The sequence below is a fragment of the Etheostoma spectabile genome, chromosome 5 (assembly GCF_008692095.1).
Source record: "Etheostoma spectabile isolate EspeVRDwgs_2016 chromosome 5, UIUC_Espe_1.0, whole genome shotgun sequence".
NCBI classification, from domain to species: Eukaryota; Metazoa; Chordata; class Actinopteri; order Perciformes; family Percidae; genus Etheostoma; species Etheostoma spectabile.
Genome location: NC_045737.1, coordinates 1,984,468 through 2,010,100, shown reverse-complemented (window position 1 = coordinate 2,010,100; position 25,633 = coordinate 1,984,468). Strand labels below are relative to the sequence as shown.

General features: G+C 40.1%; 1 protein-coding gene across 1 annotated transcript in view; it reads left to right on the top strand.

Moving 5' to 3' along the window:
- loxl2b (lysyl oxidase-like 2b) overlaps positions 1-25,633 on the top strand; it is a 74,040-nt gene that overhangs the window by 9,801 nt on the left and 38,606 nt on the right. The window contains exons 4-6 of the mRNA XM_032515324.1: positions 13,950-14,161; positions 17,990-18,206; positions 24,827-25,010. Of these exons, the coding sequence (XP_032371215.1) occupies positions 13,950-14,161; positions 17,990-18,206; positions 24,827-25,010 (613 nt within the window). The remainder of the gene's footprint in view (positions 1-13,949; positions 14,162-17,989; positions 18,207-24,826; positions 25,011-25,633) is intronic.

The window sequence follows — 25,633 nt, the reverse complement described above, 5'->3', positions numbered from 1 at the left end:
AAGTGAGCTAAGAGGGAGGTGAAACACAAACCCTTGCATGCACATGTTACTGACCTATGACATCTTTGGACAGATTCTTCTCTTTGACCGTTTTGTCTTCTCACATTGTTGAAATTTTGAGTGTTGCCAAGGGTTTTTTACTGACTTGTAAACAAAAAAAACATCTCATTCCTTGAATTTGTTCTTTTCTGGTCAGCTGGGTTTGCATGGCCTCCAGTAACTGTATATTTAGCATTGTGTCTCAGTCAGCTGCACAGTAAACAACACAGATTGACAACCAGAGTTGTCTGGAATATTTATAGTCATATCTCTCCACTGTTTATGTATTCCTATGCTTTGAGGAAGTCTGCTGCAGAAATAGCCACATAGAATTACTGAGGTCTGACCTGTGGTCATGCAAATGCATTGGATTCCATTTCAAACCAATTTCAACATAAAGAAATTCCAGGGCTTACGATATGTGATGTTTGGCAGTGCCCGTTTACACGCTAGTCCAACAGGCTGCCAAATTTAGCCAAATTATATGAACAGTGATGCAGTCAGATTTCTCTACCTGATTTACTCAAGTCAACACTCAGAAAGGGACACAAACAACAGCTGAAAATGTCTGAGGAGCAGCCTGTGAAAGAGGAATATTCTTAGTCACTTGACTTTATATGGAAATGTCAACTCATGTGGGGACTGGTTATACAGTGGAGCATTATAGAAATGTCTGTCAGCAGTGAAGAAAAACTGGAAAGATGTAATTAGGGCTGAGTATTGTAATTGTTGCCATTTTTGGTGCAAACATCCTCAATTATAAGTCATCAAAAGCTTTTGAAAATGGGTTATAATGTTGGACTCTTACATTATATTCTCACAAACAGGTCTGGTTACTTTATAAAGACATCTGCTTTTGAAATATATTACTAACCTTGACTTTCACTGGGGAACGTGTCTCAGTCACTTGTCAATATCTTAATTTCCCTGAACAGTGCCCTCTGATTGTCCAGCTGACATAATTAATCACCAACTTTTGTGATGATTGAAGCCAACAAACACTACATACCTTCAGCATCTCATCTGAGAACTGAATATCTTTAGGTTTGGACATGTTTATTGGAAGACACAAACAATGTGATGACATCACCTTGGGCTGTAGGACATTGTGTAGCAAAGCAACATTATCAACATTATTTTCTGACATTTTATAATTGAAACATTTAATAGATTTATTAAGAAAATAATTTGCAGATGAATTGATAATGTAAATAACTGTTGCAGCCCTATAGAGGAGCCACCTTTAATTATTGTTAATTAGTGCATTACTGTGCACTCATACCTATATTATTAGAACTAGAGCTGCCTATTTAATCATATTTTATTTCCTTTTGTGATTTGTTGCTAGAGTTGTAAATACAGTAGTCTCGCATTGCCAGATCTTCCTCCACAGCGCTGCGGATGCGGCTGTCTGGCTAGTCCGCACAGTATTCTGGGATGGGAGAAAAATGTGCTATGGCTTATTTAGCATTTCTTTAAACCAATCACAATCGTCTTGGGCCACGCTAAGTGCTGGAAGGAACCATGGTGCCGCTGCAAAATAGCCTCAGGAAGGAATGTTTTGTTGGATTGTGTATGTTCAATTGTTGTTTTAGTCGTACAACAGAAAACTTAATTTGGACAGATATAGCTAGCTGTCTGGATTTACCCGGCTGAGATCTGAGGAGCAGTTAACCATAGTACTCATGAATCCACCATAGTTTAGAATGTCAACACAAAGAAAGTGGAATGTGTGGGACATCCGGCCTAAAAAGAGGGACATCTGGCGGAATTTCTGGCGGCACCTGAACATCGCTGCTGATATAGACTATAAATACAGTGATATTTCAAGCTCAGTTTGTATTTGTGTAATTTTCAGGGTCAGTGCTAGCTTAGAAATCTAGACACACCCTAGTGAGAGCAAATCAGTCTTGCAACTCTCCGTTGGGTTGTGAGCTGGAAAAACAAATTCTTGTCAGGCCAAACCCATTGTGTTGGAGTTAAGCACTGAAGTCATTCTTAAAATGATGTGTTCTGATTTTTGCCGACTGGATACGGCAATAGTTTGATCTGTCAACTAGTATTGCTCTGGTTGTTTATTTAGTGCAGAGGGAATTAGAAAGACAACAGTTTATCCCACCCCTCGGATTGAGTCCTGCCAATTGTGAGTTCACAGACCCAACATGTTGATGTGGGTCTGGCTTGTCAGGCTAGGTCCGTGCATTAATTCTACATACATTTAGTCCACATTTTAAGACTTATGGAAGGCACAAAAGTAGTTTTTTTATAAGTTAAATTATTATAATGTGTTATATTATAAGTTATCATAAATGTATAGAGATTAATGGAGCCCCCAACCAAACACTTTCTGTTGCATAGATCTTTACTCTTTTTCTTCTTTACTGCAGCTTTTCTCTTGTTTTCCCTCCTTGCTCTTTCTCTGCTGCTCTCCCTCTACAAGTAGACTACAAGCTACAAGACTACAAGCAGCCATGAAGTCACCCCAAGCACAGTTTACAACTCCCATTTTACTCTCTTTAGTCATTTTTCCCTCCGAGGCTTTAAGGTCAAATCTTCCACTTTCCTCCTTGTAAATCTCCAACCATGGCCATAAATTGCCTTTTCCGCCGTTCAGCACATTTGCACTATGAGTGCGAATTAATACATGGCTGCCCTTTGTGTCACAATCTAAAAATGGTTTCAACTATTCAATTATTTTTCACGTAGCTGTTAGATGTTTCTGCAACTCTGTAAAAGCTTTCGCTCTGAGGCATCACATTCCAACAGTTAAACAGCGGATGTTTGGCCTCTGGAGACTCTAAAATCAAGTGCTCCAACTGACAGTGTGAATGGAGGTCTTGGGGGCAGAGCTTGCTTTCACAGACAATTTGATGTTTTTTTCATGTTGAAGTAAGAAACGTCCAATCTGTTCTTGAAGGCTGACAAACACGAATCTTGTTTAAGGAAGTATGCCTTTGATTATTCTGACTGTTTTGATGTTTTTCTAGCCATGTGCAGAACAGATTTGTCACATTTAATCGGCTGTGTTGTTGAGGAGGAACGCAATGGCGTCATATTGACAAGTTCCTTTTTTGGCTCTTTTCCACAACTGTAATTTTCTGTTCTCTGTCACAATGTGTAACATGTGTCATTTGAGGACAGAAAAATACACTTGCTATCTGACCATTGTGTACAGTCTAATAATATTTAAAACTAAATTTTAAAGTTTTAACCTGACGTACCAAATGTTTTTTTTAACACAACCACCCAAAAAAATACTTGGCAGGTGACATGAACACATTAGGTTTGAGCCTAACAAGATAGATTTTTGTTTGATTTGTGGTCCCGCAATTCTTGCATAATCTCGTATCAATCAAGAAAATCAAAAAAAATTATTTGACAAAACATAACCAACTCAAAGTTGAGAATTTTATGGTGCTTTTAAGCATACCATACAATCTTATTCAGTGAATGGAGTTGTCACAGATATGGATCTGTTGACATGTGAGCTCAGTAGCTGCACTTTTAGGATTTCTCATCCATGTTGTCTTAAAGTTTAAGCATCAAAGATTATTTTTGACATAGGATTTAGACAAAACAATCCTAACTCAAGGTCCACTCACTAGATTTTTTGTGGACCTTTCAAACATATCACATGGTCATCAAACTATAGTAACGGTAATACTAAAAGTAATTTGCCACTAGTGTGGCTCTAGGAATGGTTGTGTCAGTTGGTCAATCAATCATTTGGTCCACCACTTTGGTCCAGACTGAAATATTTCAACAGCTATTTGATGGATTGCATTCATTTTGTGTACAGCGGATTCATCTTAATAACTTGACTTTTCTTCTAGTGTCACCATGAAATGGACATTTGTAGATTTGACCATATGTTTCATGAACCACTGGTTGGGTTGCAATTTAATTTGGAACAGACATTCATTCCCCCCTCTGTAAATATAGTAAAATCTTACCTGAAAGAGTTGGCATTGTCAGTGTGAGTATGTTAGCCAACTGATGTTAGCATTTATCTCAAAGCACTGTTGAGGCCAAGCAAGGCCTGACAGAGCCACTAGCATTGCTATAGACTCTGTAGACAAATTATATGCTGAGCTTTTGGGATATACACCTGGAAAAGAGGTCTAAAAATGTGATCCAGTCTACTTGCCCAATTTATATTTTTCAGATACTGTGTGATCTATACATGTTTTTAAAATGTCAGAAAGGACATTTGAAAAGACAAGTGCAACTACAGCAGTGCCGGAAATGGGCCGGACCTCAGTACCTCGGAGTACTGTCGTGATTTTTGTCCCCATGAGTACCGTTACTTCTTATTGAGTACCGCCTTCTTCTGCAGTTACAACTAAACACCTGAGTAACTGTGTCTTTCAAATAGCCAAACAGCGCTGAGAAAACAAAGCTAAAAATGTTTTTGTTAACATGGATAATTGCAGGTTCTAGGATTAGACCTTTAGGGGGGCTCAACCCTAATGAGAATGTGACATAGACACAGTGCTTTGCAAAAGTGCTAACCCCCCTCTTCCTCCCTCCCCCCTGCTAAATCAGTAATTTGACTGGATAACAATAAATATATGTATTTATTACTATAAAAGAGGATAAATGCAAAATATTGAACATATGAAAAAAAACTACAAAAGTCCCTATATGGACTACCCGAATCAAATCAAATGATAATGAAGAGTAAACAATAAATAAATAAAAAAATAAAACTTTCCTTGACTGGGTTACAGGTGCATAGCTTTGGCGATGTCACCTGATCTTACCCCCGCAGTGATCACCAAATCCTACACACCAGACCAACAAGTTATATGGCCAGTTCAACCGTGGCAACGTCAACTGTAGCTATATTATTATATTACAGTGGCGTAAAAGTTAATGTCAAGCTTTGAACCAATGAAATGCATACAAAAACACATTTTATGTGATGTATTACCAAGACATGCCTATAAATATAAATATATCCAAGACACTTGATCATGTCATGTAACTGCTGAATTAGAGTACCGGCAACTTTTTTGGTCCAATTCAGGCACTACGGTCATACATGGCAAACAAGGGCTCTTTGTGTATGTAGGGTTTTTATTTTTGCAAATGGAACCTTGTTTTTATACCTCACTGCCAACTGTGTGTGCACAAAGGTTTTGGGTTTAGGCGCTGTTTGCACCAGCAGAAAACCTTCTACATATGGCTTTACATTGGGGCAGAGGAACAAATGAGAAAATCACAACAGCAGTGTAGATTTATTTCTGAATATATATGGTACATTTGTCTAAACTGCTTTATTTAGTAGGTTTATCACCTTCTACACTTTGCCATCCATAATGATGATGTACTTACTGTCAACGGACAACAATTCTATGATCTCTTACTTTGAAATACAAAATGAGAACCAGCCAAATCCTAGTGCCCTGAAATCACTCTCGAGTGTGTCTTTCTTTTCTACATTTTAATGCCACTTTAGCTTTAATGCCATAAAAAAGCAGTTCATTTCCTTTAAATCATTGTTTTTGTAATTTACGCTCCAGTTCAGTGTTTGTCATGACTTTGTGAAACATCTGCTTTCAGTTTGTTAACAAAGGCTCTTGTAAATGTATGTTAGAGGAACTGCACACTGTGACACACTGCATTCTGTAAACACTATCTGCATTGCAGCTGGTGGAATAATCAGCTCTTAAGAAAGACTCGGTTTTGATCAGACATGTTTTAAAGTCCAGAAAGGGACAACAAACATACCTCAAAAATGGCACAGCTCATTAGAATTCTCAGAAAGAGACGTAAACTAAATACCACATTGAATGTGAACCCAGTGTGGATGTGAGGTGATTTCTGCTGGCTGAGAGACTTGTTGAAGACCTCTATTAAAACCACATGTTGCAAAGTTCCAAGCACTTTGTTTTTTCTCTCCAGCCAATGCAGTCTCTACTCCATGGTGTACTGTAAGAACAAGAAGTCACACACAATCTTACAGTACATGAAGAGAAAATCATCTCTGCAGTCAACCCATCCTAAGCATTAGGAGCAGTGGACGGCCACATATAGCATCCGAGGAGCAATTTGGGATTCAGTCTTGCTCAATGACACTTTGACATGAGATTGAACTAATCTTGTGGTTGAGGGCCATCCCACTACCTTTGACCCACAGCTACCCTTGAGAAGAGTTTTGTACTATATAACAAAAAAACTATAGCATATTCTGGGTTCACTCTTCTTCTAATATGTAGTCGTAGATGACTGTGGGCAATGTAGCTAAAACAATAGTCCATAACTATAGAGGGTATTTGTATTTTAAAGGTTTAGCTGTGGGTTGTATCCCAAGTGACTTGTGTGGAGGAGTGAGAACAAAGTAATTCAACTTGTGATTGTTGCTGGGCCTTTAGTCTTTGGCCATCCCCCTTTTTTGAGAGACTTCCCCTCATCTATGGTAGATAGAGATAACCTGCCCTTCAGGGTTGCCAGTTTGAACCTTTTGCAGAACATCAGTATGACCCCAATTGAAAATGGTTTCTTTTTAGTGTGAAACTAACAGGTTCCAGACGTAAACATGGCATTTTTCCAATTGAGAGTAATAGTGGTTCAAATTTGGACAGAACTATATTGTGTTTTAGCATCGGCATTGCAATGTGCACATGCGCAATAGTCACATTGCAGGATGTTGCGATTTTGACGCTAATCCTTTTTTGCTGCTTGAGAGAAAAGTAAACTTTCACCGTTCTCCTTTTGCATGATTATTACCGTCAGAGCCTTCCCCTTTAAGACAGGTGGCCATGTGGCCAACGTGTGTGTGAAATTAGTCTGACGGGGTTTATTGTTATGGGAAGTGAGGCTCTCCGTGTGTAGAAAAGTACCGAAGGCAGCAGCTGCCGCTGACACAGTGATGCGCATAGTTTTGATGGGTAGTCAGTGAAGCTACAGTAGTCAGTTACAAACTAAATCACCTGATTAATGCCACATATTCACAAAGTCTCCCGGCCATGTCCCCCGCAGAAAGCTGCTACCAGTCATGCTAAAGCTAATAGCCTAAAGAAACAAGGGGTCCGTCTGTCCCAACTAATGTTACGGTTTGGCGCCGCGACGCTGGAAACGTAACTCTTCTCTACTACAGAAGTCTGTATCTGATCTAACGTAATTTACAAAAATTTCATTGTTCTTGGATACACAGAGTTTGTTGCTAGTGCGCGTGACATGCAGGTCTGATCAATTTATCAAGCTAACGAGATGGCCTCGCTTGTCGATCACAACCTGAAATTTAGAGGAAGCAACATGCAGTCACTGTCATTCACTTTAGCCTGGATTGATAGTATTATATGAATACAATGGTGTCATGCTAGTCAACCAGCGTATTTCTACCTAATTTCCCTCTCTAAAATAACTTCAGAAGAGTAGTCCCATCACTAACTTGCTTTGGTGTTTGTAAAGCATTAAAGTTTAACAAAGAATGGTTCACATTAGAAAAGATCCTTTTCATTTTTATCTTCTATGTAGATGCACTCCCCTACAATATCACCGCAGTATTTGAGAATGATTTATTATAATAATAATTAGAGATGTTCCGATACCATTTTTTACTTCCCGATACCGATTCCGATAGTTGTGCTGTGGGTATCGGCCGATACCGAGTACCCATACCAGTGTGTTAAAAAAAAAAAAAAAAAAAAAAAAATGACTGTGATAATATTATCATTGTGGTAAGGCCTGGCTCAGGTTTAACACTTTTTAAAACATGAATTAATACAGCAAATGGAAGCCATATATTTTTAAATAGAACAGTATAAAAATGTAAAACATGAACGTTGGACTTGGGGATTTTCCACTTTACTAGAACCCCCTCAATTGATTCGGCAATGAATGTGCCAGTATGTGACCATCGGAACTCGGTGGCGTGCAGCTCCGCACTTCGAGGGGTAAATGTTGACTCTATATGTTGTCCACCCAGTGGGACGTTAAACTTAGCAAAGACATGGGGCACACGTCGGACCGCCAAATGTCCGTGGTAAAGCCCAAGCATACACGAAATGTGTTCCCTAACTGTCTCGTATAATTTGGGTAGCGCAGTTTCGGAGATATATTTACAACCTGGCAAACCGTACCTTGGCTTCAAATGCTCCATTAAGCAGCGAAATCCCAAATTTTCGACAACAGACGGGTTGGTAATCCAGTACAATAAACTCTGTCTTTGGGGAATTTATCTCGTCACTTGAAGGCAGTTTCCAGAGTTTGCTGCTGCAGTTCGTCCTTTTTCCCCCGTAGCTTTCGTAAATTCGTTGTGCTCTTTAGCGTGACGCGTCTTCAAATGTTTAATTAAGTTGCTGCTGTTGAAATTTGCAACACTCGTGCCACCCCTTCAAATTGCTTCTTTGCATATGTTGCATGTTGCCGTCTTACCGGTGGGAACATCCACGGTAAAGTACTGCCAAACTGCCGACATGATGCGCTAATGCTAGCTTGTTTTAAGGAGGCGTTAGGCGATCAATTCTTCTTCGCCCCTCTAAAACAGCAGCGCAACTATTTTAAGAGTGGCGAAGAAGAACTGTGTCCGAGCTAACGGAGCTAACCAGTAAATAGATTCCTATTTTTAATAGTTTATGTGGTATCGGATCGGTGCCTGTACTCCAGTACTCGCCGATACCGATGCCAGCATTTTCGGCAGTATCGGAGGCATTTCCGATACTGGTATCGGAATCGGAACATCTCTAATAATAATACATTTTATTTGTAATGCACTTTACATTTAAGACAAACCTCAAAGTGCTAGTTATTTTCAAATAGAGCTATTTATGTCATCTTTTAAAAATTACTTTTTTCTTTTTTCATATTGCAATATATATATCGCAGGGGGAAAAAATATTGCAATGTCATTTTTTTCCAATATCATGCAGGCCTAGTTCAAATAGACTCCACTGATATGTGATGCCAGTAAAATGTTCCTGTTGAGCGTAAATCTGAGGCAATGAGGTTCTTTCCATTTGACAAACTAAAAAGTAGTTATGTTCTTGCTTCACTTCGTATTAAAAAGATTGACTTTGAGTTAACCTACTTCATTTTGCTAATTTCTATATCTTACAGTAAAGTTATGCTATGAAGGCATTTCTTGAATAGCCTGATGCACCAGGTAGAACACAGAACCATCTGACAAGTTGTCATTGGAAACTGTTTGGAAAAGGGCAAGCACAAAAAAATACCTGGCAGGTGATTGAATGAACCATCTATCACGTTCGCCATTGTTTTGAAAGAACAGTTGCGGCCGTCACACAATAATCCTCTTTGTAGCTGTCAGTAGCTCCTCCCTAAGCGCTGATTGGTGCAGTAGGATGACAGTTCAGACACAAATGGATTAAGCCTGACAAGATGGATTTTCTTGATATGTGATCCTGCTATTGTTGCATGATCTCCTGATATTGCGAGAATCCAGCTGCTGTGTAAGGTAACCGCTTAATGGCCAATATGAAGAAAAAGAACAATTACTTCTTAAGTTTGACCCTATTCCTTATAAAACATTATGCTTATTTAGAGCTACATCACTTTAGAGTGAGGCTATATACTTACTTGCTACAGGCAAGAAAACGCACACATGCTCAATTAGATCAAATCTTTCGGTTTCATATAAATTTTGCTTCTGTCACTCAACTTTGCAGTCCCCCTCAGCTCTAGAGAGTGTTTAGCCTCTTTTAGCCAATTTGGCTTAATTACTACATGTTATATTAATGCTGCCAGTAATTGTAGAGGCAACCACAAAGCATTATCACTCAACTCTGTAGTTCCTCTCAGCTCTATGGAGTTTTATAGTATTTTTCAGCTCATTGTTTTGGTTTTACAACCCACACATTTACTGTTTTGCTGGCAGTAACTACAGTGCCTTCCTTAAAATAAATACTAACTTCTGCCAATTACATGCCAATGACGACAACAGTATTTGGCAAATAGCCAATCAAATTGCAGTAAGGCAACAGGCAATCAGCCCCGCTTGGCATCAAATTTATACTGTCTGCTTTCATTGCTAAAAGCTTTGGGCATGCATATTTGGGCCACTTGACATTGTGAGTGTAGCGTTATCCCCACATAGCAGCCTCTTGAGCCAAGCACAATTGAATCACCATTTTAACCATTCTAGCCCGCCACTGACCTTAGATTGTAGATTAATGATAAAGAATACAGGCAACCGGGTATCTGTGTTGTGGTATTTTCAAACTGAAGAATTCTGTCTTGAAGCAATAAAGGAAAATCACGTTTTACAACCTCGAAGTAAACTCTGTGAATTAGAGCTGAGTTGCAACAGATTGAGGCCCCTTCACCTCTCCCATACATCTCATCCCACTAATGGCTTTTCCATCTGTGCCACTTTTTCTCCTGGACAAGCAAAGACTCAGGAAATCTCTTTTGAACAAGTTGTGTTACGAGATTAACCAAAAAAGTAGCTGTTTTTATCTTTTATGTCTCTTACTCTTATGTTAGTTCTTTTATATGCACACATAAACGTTTGGCATAGATGTTTATCTCACCAAGAGTTATGATCAATCAGTTCAAGGGGGTGGGTAAGTATTTTGCTTCTGTCTTTATCAGATATTACATCTCAAAATTTAAGCACCAGCATGCCTTTAGCTTGTCTTTATCAGTACATCATTCTGTTTGGTTGAATTTCCGTACTAACCGACATTTGGATCAAACTAGTTTTTTGCATGTCTATCACAGAGTCATGTACTGTATACCCAGTAAATCCAGACAAGGTCACCATCACCACATTTCCAGTCATCATTATGTTCCATAATTTCAGCCACAGTACAGTATATCCTCTGCAGTCCAGACCTCGTTGCATCTGACCAGAATGATTAATGTGGTTATCTTTGGGAGAAAATAGCAGAGGGTAGAAAGACTGATGGTTTGTACCTTTCATTCTGGTGGTCTCTGCCCTTCCCTGGAGACAAATGCCAATTAGGAAACGCTACTTTCTCATTATTTGATGTCAAGGTTCTTTTTGGCTTTATATGAGAGAACTCTGGTCCAGCCCATCTGTTAAGCAAAGCAACGTATTCCCCCCAGCCAGACTGAGCTCCCTCCCCTCAGCCTGCACTGTCACGTAGCACAAGAATGTGGGTTTGGCCTATTGGAGAGGACAATGTTTATTTAATCCCTGCAAATGGTCTGAGAGGAAAGGCTCTGAGCTGATTTTTGACAGCCTCTCACTGCCTTCAAGCTAACAGGCCACTGACTGAGTTTTGCTGAAATGCTCTGAGTAGTCTTTCCAAGTTTCAAATCTCAATGGAAAACTGTTAAATTGGTCAAAATACCTAATCAAAACAGACTACCAAAATCATCCATGTGTCTAGTAGAGTGATGCTAACATTTTATACATACAGTATAGTGAAAGTAGACTCCTTGCTAACACTCTACCCATGTGCACTGGGTGAGGCCAGTGGATGTATAATTAGACTTGGATACAGCGCAAGAAGCCCCGTTTATTGCAATGAAAGTTGCTCAGCTCAACTTCTGCATATACTGTAATTACCTGGATGATCTGCGCTGCTTCTACACTATGGGGTCCATAGAGCAGGCACACTAGAGACCTCCTCTGGCGGAGCAGGCTACTTCTGGTTTAGCACTACACTCAATTGGATGGGAATTCAGTTATTTAATTGTAGACTTTTCAGTTGTTTCAGACTGAATGGATATTTGTTACAGGCAAAATATGTGACCATTCTGAATTTAGTATTGTGGTCCCAGCCCACAAATCGTATCCTACAGACCAAAGAAAAAATCTTTGTTTGGTATAAGTCGCTAAGCATAAGTCACACTTTAATTATTTTAATATTTAACATTTTAATATTGTTCAATGAAAATGAGATTAATGATACAAAAATGGTCATTTCCTACAATATTGTGAATCATTTCGCAATCGCAATATCGGTTAAAATAATGACACAAATGTGAATTTGTAGCAGCTGAAACACTAAATGCCATACACATTTATTTGACTCTTAATTTTCTCTAATGTAGATTTGAAAAAAATGTACACAAAATAAAATGTAAGGAATGTAGACTGCATTTTTCATACGAAAAAGTGCTTTACACACAGCCTTATCATAGCTGAATATTTATTCACTGTAGCTACAGTGGCTGGTAAGCAAAAAAGTTAATGTCAAGCCCTGAACGTGTGCAATGAAATGCATACAAGTCCTGACCTTATCCAGGAGTATGGTTCCACAACCAAGACTGTGCGTAGAAGTAAGCCCCACCAGATCCAACTGGTAGCGCTCCAGCTCCCGCAAGTTCTGGCTCGGGTGGGTCAAACCCAACGGTTCCTCCCACAGGTGGTGGCCGCATAGGATGGAAAGGGAGGTGCCAAGTAGCTTTTTTGGGCTGTGCCTGGGCGGGCTCCACGGCAAACCCGGCCACCAGGCGCTCGCTGACGAGCACTCCATCTGGGTCTGGCTCCAGACAGAGGTCCTAGGCTTCCTCCGGGCAGGGTCACTCTATCTCTTCCTCATTTACTCATAGGGTTTTTGAACCATTCTTTGTCTGGCCCCTCACCTGAGAACACTTTGCCATGGGAGACCCTACCAGGAGCACAAAGCTCCAGACAACACAGCCCTCAGGTTCATAGGGACACACAAACCTCTCCACCACGATAAGGTGATGGTTCTCAGAGAGGGGGTGATGTGTGTGAATGTTTATCTGAGGAGAATGTAACACATTGTACGGTAGCCAGTAGATGTTTCTGTATGGCACCTTTTGCTTGTAAGCCAAATCATCACTCTCCTTTTCTTGGTCTCAACCAACTCCTTGGGGAAAATTCTGGCTCTTTGTTTTTACTATATGCTTGTTTACCTTACATACCACACCTTACAATGTTTTTGTCTCCCGTTTGGTGTTGTGTACAGTTATTAGAATGTTTTGCTGCTTTCTGCTGTAGGAAAGAGCAATAATAACAGCATTAAGAGTAAACCCAACAATAAAGTGCCATGAAAAACAAGCCCAATAGAACTGAGGGGGACTAGAGTTGCATGATAATTCTCTGTGGGTAGTCATCACGAGCCACCCCTTACTCACATCAAACATATTATTTTGATCAATTGTTATATAAAATATCAATAAAGTGATAATATATATAATAATATAGTGCAATGTTAATTACACAGCAAAAAGTTTCACCCTGGGTTGCTCGTTGCTCAAAGGGGATATTGAGCAACAGGGCTAGTGAAACTAAACCAACACAAAATAACTTCTGGAGTTCTCTCTAAGTAGTATGGGACTGTCCAAGGCCTGTGCTGCTCAAGTTTGTGGTCGATGATGATGTAGCTGTAAGTCTGGAAAGAAATGGCAGTCTGTTACTTGCCACCTACTGCATGTGCACTCACAATGCTGTTTTTGTACATTTCTTTTTAACAGACTGATGCTTTAGCAACTCACTAAAATGTGTTGCACATGTTACCATGGAAACCCTTTGCAACGTTTGGCCTTTAAAGCAAAAAACAGTTGTATTAAACAATATTAGTTAATAAGGTGATACACTGTAAATATGTTTGAGCAATCTGGAGAAGATTTAAAATCAGCGCACACAGATCTGAGCGGCTTTAGGTAAAGTATGGACTGGGGGTTGGGGGTCTTTGATGTTATGTAACACAGAAATGCTGTTTTGAGCCAGATATAGCCTGTTTACACCATATAAGATTTCAGATGTCTGTCTAGTCAGAAACAGAACAGAATCATTTTTATGGCCCATGTGCAAAACTAAAATATTTCTTTTTATGTCAATTATACTGAAATGGACCAAAATGTGTTTGGAAATGAATTACATATGTACATATATACATTCTTTCTTTGACAATTGGCAAGTCAGTAAAGATAAAAAATTTCCTTCAAATTTGCTAATAAGTTTCTTGACAAATCTGCACATTTCTCTTTTTCTTTGTCCGTAGAACCTTGATATTCAAGTTGAGGACGTGCGCATACGAGCCATCCTGTCGTCGTACCGTAAGCGAATCCCGGTAACAGAGGGCTATGTGGAGGTCAAGGATGGCGGTAAATGGAAGCAGATCTGTAACACCGAGTGGACCCAGCTTGACAGCAGAGTCATCTGTGGCATGTTTGGCTTCCCTGGGGAGAGGAAGTACAATGCCAGAGTCTACAAGTGAGTATTTCACTACTGTGTGTGTGGTCATGGGTAACTCAAAGAGCAGAGAAGGATTTAGCGTTTCATTCAAAAATGGCCACAGAAATGGATGGTGTGCTAAGGTATTTTGCAACAATCTGGCCCATCAATTGAATGCTGTAAGTCAGTGGTTGTTTTCAGATAAGTTCTGAGTAGCCAGTTTACTTCGTTTAATTATATCTATAGAGACATAGAAGTATATTCATCCTCCTTTCAGCTTTCAGCACCAACTTCTAAGGGGAAAATATCTGTCTCTTCAGCTGCTAAATGCTATGTTCACTAGCTAGTCGCTTACTTTGTGTGTTTGCTGTTTGGTGCTAAGCAGGTGGTGAACAGTGGGTATATCAGAGTTTTTTTGTTAAAACAAACTGATTTGGCTGGAAAACAGGTTGATGAGAGCACTAAAACTGAACCAAACCAGTATGTCACAGCCATTAAACCCAAACAATGAGCTGAAAGACGAACTGAAGCGTCTTTGGTTTCATATGAGCAACTCTTCACATTACTTTTGCTTTTAGATAAGTGCAGCTTTAAGAATATACACCATGCGCACACTATATCACAGTAGCAAAATATTAACTAAAACAAAAAAGTTCTTAAACTAAATTTTGGCCTGGGATCCCACTACAACAAATTAGTGATCGACCGAAATGGATTCTCTAGTGCCGATGCCAATACTGATTTATTTTATTTTTTTCATCAGCCTTAGCTGATGACCGATACGGGCTACTGATTTTCTTGAGCCGATATTTGGAGCCGATACTGCTTTTGTTCCCTCAATTTACATCTGTTAGAATAACACCCTAAAGTCTGAACAAAACAGGTGACTCCTGAATTTAACTTTATTAGTAGCCACTTTTAGCAAGTAAGCTAGGGAGACACAACATGATGGGAACAACATAACTTTGGAGTTACTGGGGGATGTATAGTGTATCTCCTCTTTTAGCGGAGGTTAGCTGCCTTTCCACACCTCTAGCCCATTTCACTACGCTAACATGAAAATGACTGATTGATATCAAGTATCACATCTAACTTCGGTAAGACTGCAAACAGCCTTGACCCAAAACGTTATCATAATGGATCCATACCTAAATTACTTAAATTGCTTACTAAAATTCATTCAATTGCTGAACTTTGCAGTTCAATTAAATTGTATTTATAGTATCAATTTATAACAAGAGTTATCTCAAGACACTTTACTTTAGATTAGGTCAGGAGCAAGCATTTTGTGTGACAGTGGCGAGAAAAAACTCAATTTTAGGGAGAAACCTCGGACAGGGGAAAACTTTTGGGCGACAAAGAACATAAGGACTCTGGGGAATAAGCTCCCCAGAGCTAAGTTAGAAACAAGCATTTCTGGGTCATTGATGCACACAGAGAGAGGAGAGAGGTACTCAATGTGTCAAAGGAAGTCCCCAAGCAATCTGAAACTATAACAGCATAATCAAGAGCTGGTGCAAGGCAAACCTGAGCCAGTTCTTTAAGTGTTAGTAGATGAATCTGACGACTATGATGAGAATCACTCAGTACTGAAAACAAAACACTGCTCTACCCTTGTCCTTGGTATGGGTCAAGTTTCAAAGCACTGCTACACTTCCAATATGCAATAATATGCAGTAATTTGTCAAACTTTCCATGCCTGGTAAATATTCCAGTCTTTCACAATCCATGTTCCAAGTTTGCAACCGGGACTTTCTGTTATTGATTTGAAGTCACCAAGCCAAGCTGGCTAAAGTGGTGTCACTCAAGCACCTTCAGAGCCATATAAGACATTACACAACTGTGTTAAAATGCTGTATTTTAAAAGCCCACATTGGTGTGCCTTTTCATAAATTATTAAGTAGAATGTTAGTAAAATTTGTAGACATTCAAGTAGGGCTGCACAATTAATCGGATTTTAATCACAATTACGATTTTGGCTTCCCACTATCAAATTTGCGTGATTGATCAATATTTTGAATGCGTCCTTTCATAGAACGCTCCGTTTTTTTTTTGCAAAGCCAATCTACCACTGTCTGATCATGAGCCAGTCAGAGTTGTTCCCTGCCCCACGCAGTAACTAGATGTAGACATTCACAGAGGACAGAGTAACGTGAGGAAAATTCAACAGATAGCAGTCAGTTAATCGTCGGTCTCAAGGTTTACAAGTTTACCAGTAAATGCAACATTTTGTCCCGTTTGTGTTGTTTTTCAGACAACAGCAGTGACCAGTGCTAGTCGGTGCTAGTTGGTGTCTGTTAGCTCACAGGGCTCGAGGGCGCGAGTAACATTTCTACTCTAGGTCGCACTAGGTGCACCTAATATCCTTGCATCCGCTGCAGTGTTGTTCATATCGATATGGTTTAATTTTGCGTAACATGACCCATTTCTTCTGTAAACAATATTGGTCAAAATAATCATGATTATCATTTTGGCCATAATCGTGCAGCCCTACATTCAAGTTCTGTAGTGCTGTACAAGTATTGAAAAACCACTTATTTGAAGCTAGGTTAAGAGATATTGGTGAGAAGTCAAGCTTCACAGCCTCAGGACGGGCAGTTTATTCAATCATCGCTGTGTTTGAACAGTACTGATATGCATCACAGCTGTTTTTAAGTTGCATTGAGGAGATAGCAGCGCCAGTCCTCTGGCTGCGGCTTAGAACATTAGTTTGGATAGCTTCCAGTCTGCAGCTTCTCTCTCGCCAGCTCCCATATGAAAAACAAATACTGCTTGTCCAATTTGAATTTATTGTTTCACGTACACCTCAGACAAGAGACACAAGGATAGGACATACCACACTGCTAATGAGGCTTATTAAAAACAGAATATGGGCTCAGTAATAAATCGGGAGGAAGAGATTAGCAACCCAGCAGGTTTGTTTAATTTAATATAGGACTCTTTGTCTGTTAGCAAACCTTTACTTTTTAGGTGTCAAGATAAACTTTGTCAAGTTAATTAAATTCTATTTTCTCATCCGCTCACAAAATTCAGGGTACTTGCATGACATGAAAAATAAATACACTAAAGTGAATTGAGAAAATAATGCAGACATAACTGCTAATGCTTTAGCAAAACAGTTGCCTAATAACACCTGCACCCACCTGCAGACTTCCCTTTAGCTCTGTTTTTGGTCCCAACCAACTCCTAAGGGAAATACCTGTTTTCTAGTGATTAAATGCTCCGCAATGTTCACAAACTAGTTTTTATTGCTAAAACAACTGCATTCTGGGGCGACCTCTAGCTCACCCAGTTAGGCAGAGGCCTTTTGGAGCGGCTGGATTCGAACCCAGGCCTTTGGAGCGGCCTGGGTATGAATCCAACCTGGGGCTCTTTGCTGCGTGTCATCCCCCATCTCTCTCCCACCTTTCCTGTCTCTCCACTGTCACTCTGAAATAAAGGGAAAAAGCCCCAAAAAATAATCTTAAAAAATAAAATCTGCATGCTACAGCTAAAACGAGTATGAGTTGGACTAATCTGAACCCACCATTGCTTTAGGGGCTTTTGGAAAAGCACTTTAAATAATGTATGTATATTCTTTTTCTTATTGTTATTATGAAGTTGCAAGCTCTGAAATCAAAACAATTAGCTCAAAGATAGTTACCAAAGCCTGGTGATAATTTGCTGTGGATTCATTACCAGTAGCAACATCTCACTCATTGCATTTGACCCATTGTTTATATGAAAGTATTGATGAGTGCAGCTTTAACTTTTTTATTTTTCCAATGGTACTTGGCTAATTTTGAAAAACAAATAACACCTACTTGTGTTTGATATACCTGAATACTTTATTAATCTCCTTTCCTTCTCTCGTCCCCATCTGTCCAGGATGTTTGCTCGCCGGAGAAAGCCCACGTACTGGGACTATGCTGTTAATTGCACTGGCAATGAAGCCCATCTTTCCAGCTGTAAACTGGGCCAGGCTTCATCAACGAAATTGAATGGGACCTGTGCTGGAGGGTTGCCTGTGGTGGTGAGCTGCGTGCCTGGTAGAGACTTTGCCCCAACGTCCATGACGGGATTCAGGAAGGCCTTCAGACAAGAGGTAAAGTCTATTCTAATGTGAATCTTAAATTCACACACACAGCTAATTACTGTTGCAAATGCACTCCAGTGATTAAGACTGGGGCTTATCTCATAAAAAATAATTGAACTTTCAGTACACTCATTTTAGAAAAATAATTGTCCAAGCCACTGTAACAGTACGTTCTTACAGTCTTCTGTCTATGGCAAATGAGATGTGTGATGTCTGTGGATGGGGTAAGTAAATCAAAATGTTAAAGAATGCTGATGTAGAAATAACTGCACTGGTTCAATTTCGTTCACTGGCTCTAATGTAGAGAGTGGGCAAGTCAATGTTTTGTGTTTTGTTTTAAAATCTGAAGCTGAAACCAGAAGAGTAGAGAATGGTATAGCAGCAGATTACTGTCCATTTCTTTGGAATGACTTGTTCAGCAGTCATACATTATGTGGGTGTGGACTGGGTGTATTTATGCAAAATAATCACATTTACATATGAATGAGGCTAAAAAATTACCAAAAATGTCAAGAGGTATTTTGATTTTGTCATACAGACCCCTTTTCTTGGCACAAACCTTTAGTAAGTTTCCACTTGACTCCCTACTGGCTCCACAGGTGTTGTTCTCTTCCTGATTCTGACCTTTGACCTGCCCAGTGGGTAAAAGGGACTTTGTCTTACTCACACGTTTAGCAGATCAAAACAGGCTTTATTTGTCTCAAGGTTTTAGGGAATACATAACTCACTCAGTCTGTAAACAACCACGACAACTTTCAAATCAAGCCAAGACATACTAATAATATTTGCAGCCCCTGCTAAGCTGACATGAATTTCTGTCTGTGTGACTCCATCCACATCAATGTGAGGTTTGAGCTTGTCTACTGTCTGTCCTGTTCCCCAGCTGAGTGCCGGGCTGGGAGCGGCATGCAAGACACCACACAGCAAGTCTGAGTCAACAAGTCTGACTCAATGATTTTATCCTAACACCAGATGTTTACCATTCTGAAAAAAGAAAGCTGACACCTCCAGTCTAACACAACTATCTGTGAAAGTACATTGAAGGCGTTAATAATAATAATAATAATAATAATATTAATGTATCCTTTATTAGTCCCACAAGGGGAAATTACACTTTACACTCTGTTGTGATTATACACATATTACACACAGGCCTAAATTACACACAAATGCTCAGAACCTATGCATGCACTAAATGGAGAGATCTCAGAGTAAGGGGGCTGCCCATGGAAAGGCGCCCCGAGCAGTTGGGGGTTTGGTGCCTTGTTCAAGAGCACCTTGGCAGTGCCCAGGAGGTGAACTGGCATCTCTCCAGCTACCAGTCCACCACCATACTTTGGTCCGTATGTGGACTTGAACTTTGACTTACACATTGATAAACACTGGTGATTCCAGGACTTTTTAAATGTGGTGGCATGGGAGGGAATAGGATAGAACAACGTAATGTAATTATGCTAAATAAAACATCACATGAAATATCATATTCATTATCAATTTCAGTTGTTTTCATTTTAAAGGAACACGCCAACTTATTCACCGTATCCCCCAGAGTTGAACAATTCGTGTGTGCTGTAACTCTGACTGACGTCCCCAGCATTAGCTTAGCCTAGCAAAGATCCTCCAGGTAACTGGTTCCAACTAGCCTACTGGTCCCAATAAGTGACAAAATAACGCCCAACATGTTCTTATTTACATGTTGTGATTTGTATGGTCACAGGGTGTACAAATAACAAGTCACACAGCCATCTTCTAACCACATACTAACTGAAGAAAGGCAAAGCAGTGCTACTTGGGCGGAGTGATTGGCGCAACACCAAAAAGCATTGTTTCTTCTGTCAACAAAACCAAATGTGAATAGCTAGCTAGTAGCGAACATGATCATGGCTGACTTTGAGGAATTGTCAGAGGATTTTTACTTGGTATAAAGCCAAGATCCAGAACCGTATATTTTTGAGCCAGAATACACAGACGAGGAGTTACAAATTTTGGAGGCTGATAGACAAAATGCAGAATAGACTGAGGGGAGAATCATGTACTTTATATGGTGAATCCATTTCATTAGCAAGGTAAAGGCTACAGTCATGAGTGTTAGCTACAGCATCGCTTATTTTATTCTGTGGTGAAAAAGCACATTTTTGACAACACAGTAACGTTACAGGGATAAATGTAGTAATAGTGTTAATAATCTTACCACTGTTACATTAGTTGGTCCTCTGAAAACGTAACAAAACGAAAGCAAACTCCAGGCGAACTCTCTGCTCCATGACCGGGCTTCTCAGGTGCTGCGAGCAAATCCCCCCGCCCAAGTAGCAGAAGTAGCAGTGCTTCGCCTTTCTGAGAAAATAATTCCCAGTTAGTATGCAGTTAGAATATGGCTGTGTCTCATGTGACCTTGTTATTTGTACACCCATGTGACTATACAAATCACAACATGTAAATGAGAACATGTTGGCTTTATTTTGTCACTTATTGGGAGCAGTAGTGAGTTGGAACCAGTTACTTGCAGGATCTTTGCTAGGCTAAGCTAATGATGGGGTCGTCAGACAGAGTTACAGCACACACGGAGATGAGAAGGGTATGTATTGATTTGTCTAACTCTCGGGGATACGGTGAATAAGCTAAAGTCCCAATAAGTGGGTGTGTTCCTTTGAACAATGAACCATCAGGGCGTGTAGTGGTAGTCCCAGCCTCTATGGGGTGTTGGCGTGCAGCGCTGAAACGGTCAGGACGCCCAATTATACTCCCGGCCTCCAGGAGGTGTTGTCGCAGCGCGCTGGAGCCGTCAGGGAGGGTTGGAAGACGTCTTTCCTCGTCATTATTGAGGCGGTCCAGACTACGATGAGTTGGCTTGATGGCTCTCTCCATTGACTAAATTTCAACTTCCATTTGTTGTGAAAAATCCATGATTGAATGGCTATTTACTTTTTTTTGTACCAAACAGCGACCTTTTTTTCATTAGCCTGCAGCCATCTTTGATTTGGGCAAATTACTTTGACTGACAGCTTTGTTGATCAATCAATGAAGTAATGTGCTCAAAGAGTTTGCACAGCGAATAGAGAGCCCTTACAGGAAGGCCATTACTATGTCTTTGTGTGTGTATTGGGAGAATACAGAGGCCTGGCAGGTTGAAATGAGAGTGATTTGGCTTACTGATGTCAAATAGCAGAAGATCCTGAACCATCCTTTAGTTACACTGCTATAGGCCTAGACTGCTGGGGGACTTCCCATTATGCACTGAGCACCTCTCTCTTCCTCTTTCTCTCCATCTGTATGCAACCTTATTCCATTAATGCTTGTTTCTAACTCGACTTCTTCCCTTTCCCGGAGTCTTGTGCTCTCTTGCCCCTGGAGTCTTGTGCTCTCTTGCCCCTCCCCTCTCTCCTCCTATCGCTTCCTGCAGGTGTTTCTGGCTCTGGATCTGTGGTTGGAGTCACCTGCTGCCTCCCTGTTCCTGCTTGACACCCTCTGCTACAATTCTCCATGTCTATCTCTGTCTGTCTGTCTGTGTCTCTCTCTCTCTCTGTCTGTCTCTTTCTTTCACCCCCAACCGGTCGAGGCAGATGACCACCCACCCTGAGCCATGGTTCTGCTCAAGGTTTCTGCCTCTCTAGGAAGTTTTTCCTTGCCTCTGTCGCCTAGTGCCTGCTCTTGGTGGGAACTGTTGGGTTTCTGTAAATAACATCACAGAGTACGGTCTAGATCTGCTCTTTATGGAAAGCGCAATAAGATAACTGTTGTTGTGATTTAGCGCTATATAAATAAAATTGAATTGAATTGAATTGATAAAACATTGAAGATGACAAAACTAACCTTTTTGGATAAAAGGAAATGGACCACTATGGTAAAAACCTGAATAGTTTAATATTTTGTTAGTTACAGAGTTTATTTGTTTCCCCTGATTGCCAACACCTAGAAGAACACTTTTCAAAAGCCAATAGTCTTGGCCGTTATTGTTCTCTGTGTGATTTCAACACATTCCTGTAAGATTTCATTTCTTTTGTCTTGTGTTTATAGTCATTTAACAATTTATACATTCATGCGACCTCCCTACAGCATGCATATCCTGATAGCCCAGCTTCTTCTGAAAGAAATGATATATAACTTGATTGTGCATAACAGGGTTGAGGTTATACAAACATCGTTACACAACAAGCGAACAAAAGATGGGAAAAAAGGGCTTAGACCTCTGAGGGTTAATAGTAGGGATATGCCAAGTACTCGGCTGAAACGAGTATCTGGTACGGGTAAAGCACTTTTGCCGAGTACAAGTATCATACGAGTAATGCGAGTCAATATCTGTACTCGGATTCAATGAAAGTCTCCATTGACTGTGTCTCCGTTCTGTGATAGGCTAGTCGCAGTGCTAGTCCCAGCGCCCCTCCCCTACACTATTCTGTGATAGGCTTGTCCCAGCGCCCCTCCCTACACACACAGATTCCTTCTGTTGTGTCCGGCTGTGCTCACACGCACTCAGGACACGGAGAAGTGAACAGCTCTCTCCTCAGGTCTCCGGGGCTTTCCCGTTAACATTTAGGGTTTCTTCAGCTTCAGGTTTGTTTTATACTTCGGTTTGAACTAGTACCTAGCAACCAGGAGACTTCTGGTAAACGTGGGGTTTGTTCAGCCATAGTGCTCGGTAGAATGATACTTGCGTTGCATCTCTGCCGTCTGAGTTTTTTTTTTTTTTTAAACAGCCTGCTGGCTCTAACCAGTCTTTTTGAGTGTCTGAAACTTTCTTGCTGTGTTTTATAAAAAAAATAAAAGGCAGTTGCGGTATAAATAATATTACAAATTAAGATACATACACAAACACATTCCAACCCCCCGCCCCCCCCTCCCCTCTCTCTCTCTCTCTCTCGCTCTCTCTCTGTATCTCTTACTCCACTCACAGACACACACACTCACAATTGAGTGTGTGTGTCTGTGAGTGTGAAAATAAAAAAGAAGCAAAAATAAATAAATGATCACACTGATCATAGAAAAATTAAAAGTTAAAGAATAAAGTTATATTGATGAGTATGAATACTCTTGTTCATTACATTTTACTTCATAATTGCAAGCACATTGTTGTATTTATTGTAGCAAAACTTGTTATATACTGTAGGCCTATATAGATTGTTTGTTACCATGACAACACCATGAAGCGCAATGCTGATGCTGTCATGTAAATAGTTTTCTAATCAGCAATAAATATAACAATTTCTGATCAACCCATATCAATTGCATGCTTAAAATAACATACCGGTTAAAGCCCCGCCCATTTCAAGACAACGAGACCCACTTCGGGGTTAAATCTGACCACTTCCGGGTTAGGCCCCGCCCAGTCCGAGTACAGATACGGATACAGATAATTCATGTGTTAAACAGACACAGATACAGATAATGCTGTACTCATCCCTAGTTAATAGCGTGTTCTATAATAATATATATATATATATATATATATATATATATATAATAATATAATAGCGTGTTCTATAATAATATATATATATATATATATATATATATATATATAATATATATATATATATATAATAATATAATAGCGTGTTCTGGGTGTTCACCTAAACAATAAACTGAACTGGACTGATAACACCCAAGCACTCTACAAGAAGGGCCAGAGTCGCCTCCATCTGCTGAGGAGACTCAGGTCCTTTGGAGTGTGTAGGACTCTCCTCAGGACCTTCTATGACTCTGTGGTGGCCTCTGCCATCCTCTACGCTGTGGTCTGCTGGGGGGGGCAGCTCGGACCGGGACAGGAGCAGACTCAATAGACTGATCAGAGAGCGAGCTCTGTCCTGGACTGTCCTCTGGACCCCATAGAGAAAGTAGGGGAGAGGAGGATGTTAGCCAAGCTGACATCCATCATGGACAACACCTCTCACCCCCTACATGACACTGTGGGGTCCCTGAGCAGCTCCTTCAGCAGCAGACTGATACACCCACGGTGTAAGAAGGAGAGGTACCGCAGGTCCTTCATCCCGGCCACTGTCAGACTCTACAACACCTGCACTACCTGATAGTGTTGTAGTTTCTGTTCCTGTTTTTCTCCCATCTACATCACACACTTTCTGTTTATCTTTAATATTGGTATTTATATTATTTTATTACAAGTACTTACTTTTCAATATTTATGGTCTCAGGTTAATATAATTTAAATTATGCTACCGACTCTTGCTTCTTTGCTCTAATTACACATTCAACTTAATTTTTAACGTCACTTACACCGCAATATTGTTTCTCTTATCATGGCAACCGCACTTTAAAATTCCTTTTGTTTGACGGCATTTTACTTACTCAGTCTACCATATTTTCATTGTCTATTTCTTGCCTGTATTTCTTGCCTTGTATTTCTTTCGTGCTTACTTGTTTGTGTGTTATGGTTTTGTTTTTGGTTTTTGGTTTTTTGCTGTTGCTTCTATGCTGCTACTTGTAACGACAGAATTTCCCCGTCGTGGGATAAATAAAATCTAATCTAATCTAATCTAATAAGCATGAAGCAATCTGCTGCCTCAGCTTTCTCAGCACAGAAAAGGAAAAAAAGAGTCTATGATTTTTGAAAGAACCAGAATGCATAAAATGTGGTTTTAAATATGTGGTTTTAGAATCAGAATTTTCCTTTTCAGCAACCGTTGGTCCGTCTTCGTGGTGGGGCCATTGTAGGCGAAGGCCGAGTGGAGGTGTTGAAAAATGGAGAGTGGGGCACCATATGTGATGATAACTGGAACCTGCTGTCTGCCACCGTGGTGTGTCGAGAGCTGGGCTTTGGTACGGCCATAGAGGCCCTGTCTGGAGGCCGCCTGGGACAAGGTATACAAGTTTTACATTTTTACTGTTATTTGTGTAAGAAAAGTTAACTGACAGTATTTCCATCTGCATATTAACTCTGGAGGCCAAACATAAGGAAATGGCAACAAAAGGAAACTTGTTTTTATGGGCTTTTTGATTTAAACCATGTAATTAAGGCTAATCTAAACAAGAGTGCTGCTCTCTCCTTCCTCCAACACCTTATTCCTCTGAGCAGCAACAGCCTGGGCTAAGGAAGCACAGTGTATATCTGAAACAGTCCCATGCCAATGAGCTCAGAATTACTTTATTGTTGGAAGAACTGTGCATGTATATTTTCAACATGGCATGGGATGGAAGGTTATGACTGTGTAGCAAAACCACATATCCCAAACATTTCAGGCAGTAATTCTATCCTTTACTATCCTCCTCATATCACGCCTGTGTGCCACTGAGCAGAATATCATGAACTCACAGACCATATGGTAAAAGGGATTTACCGGTAACTCAGGATTAGTTACAGTGTGCGGGTTTGTGAAGATAGGAATCCGTTCCTGAGCCAGTATGAAATCAGATATCTTTCTGTAAGGATATATGAAAATTCCTGTGTATTCAATTTAGAAGTAACTTTACTGAGTTAGGAAGAG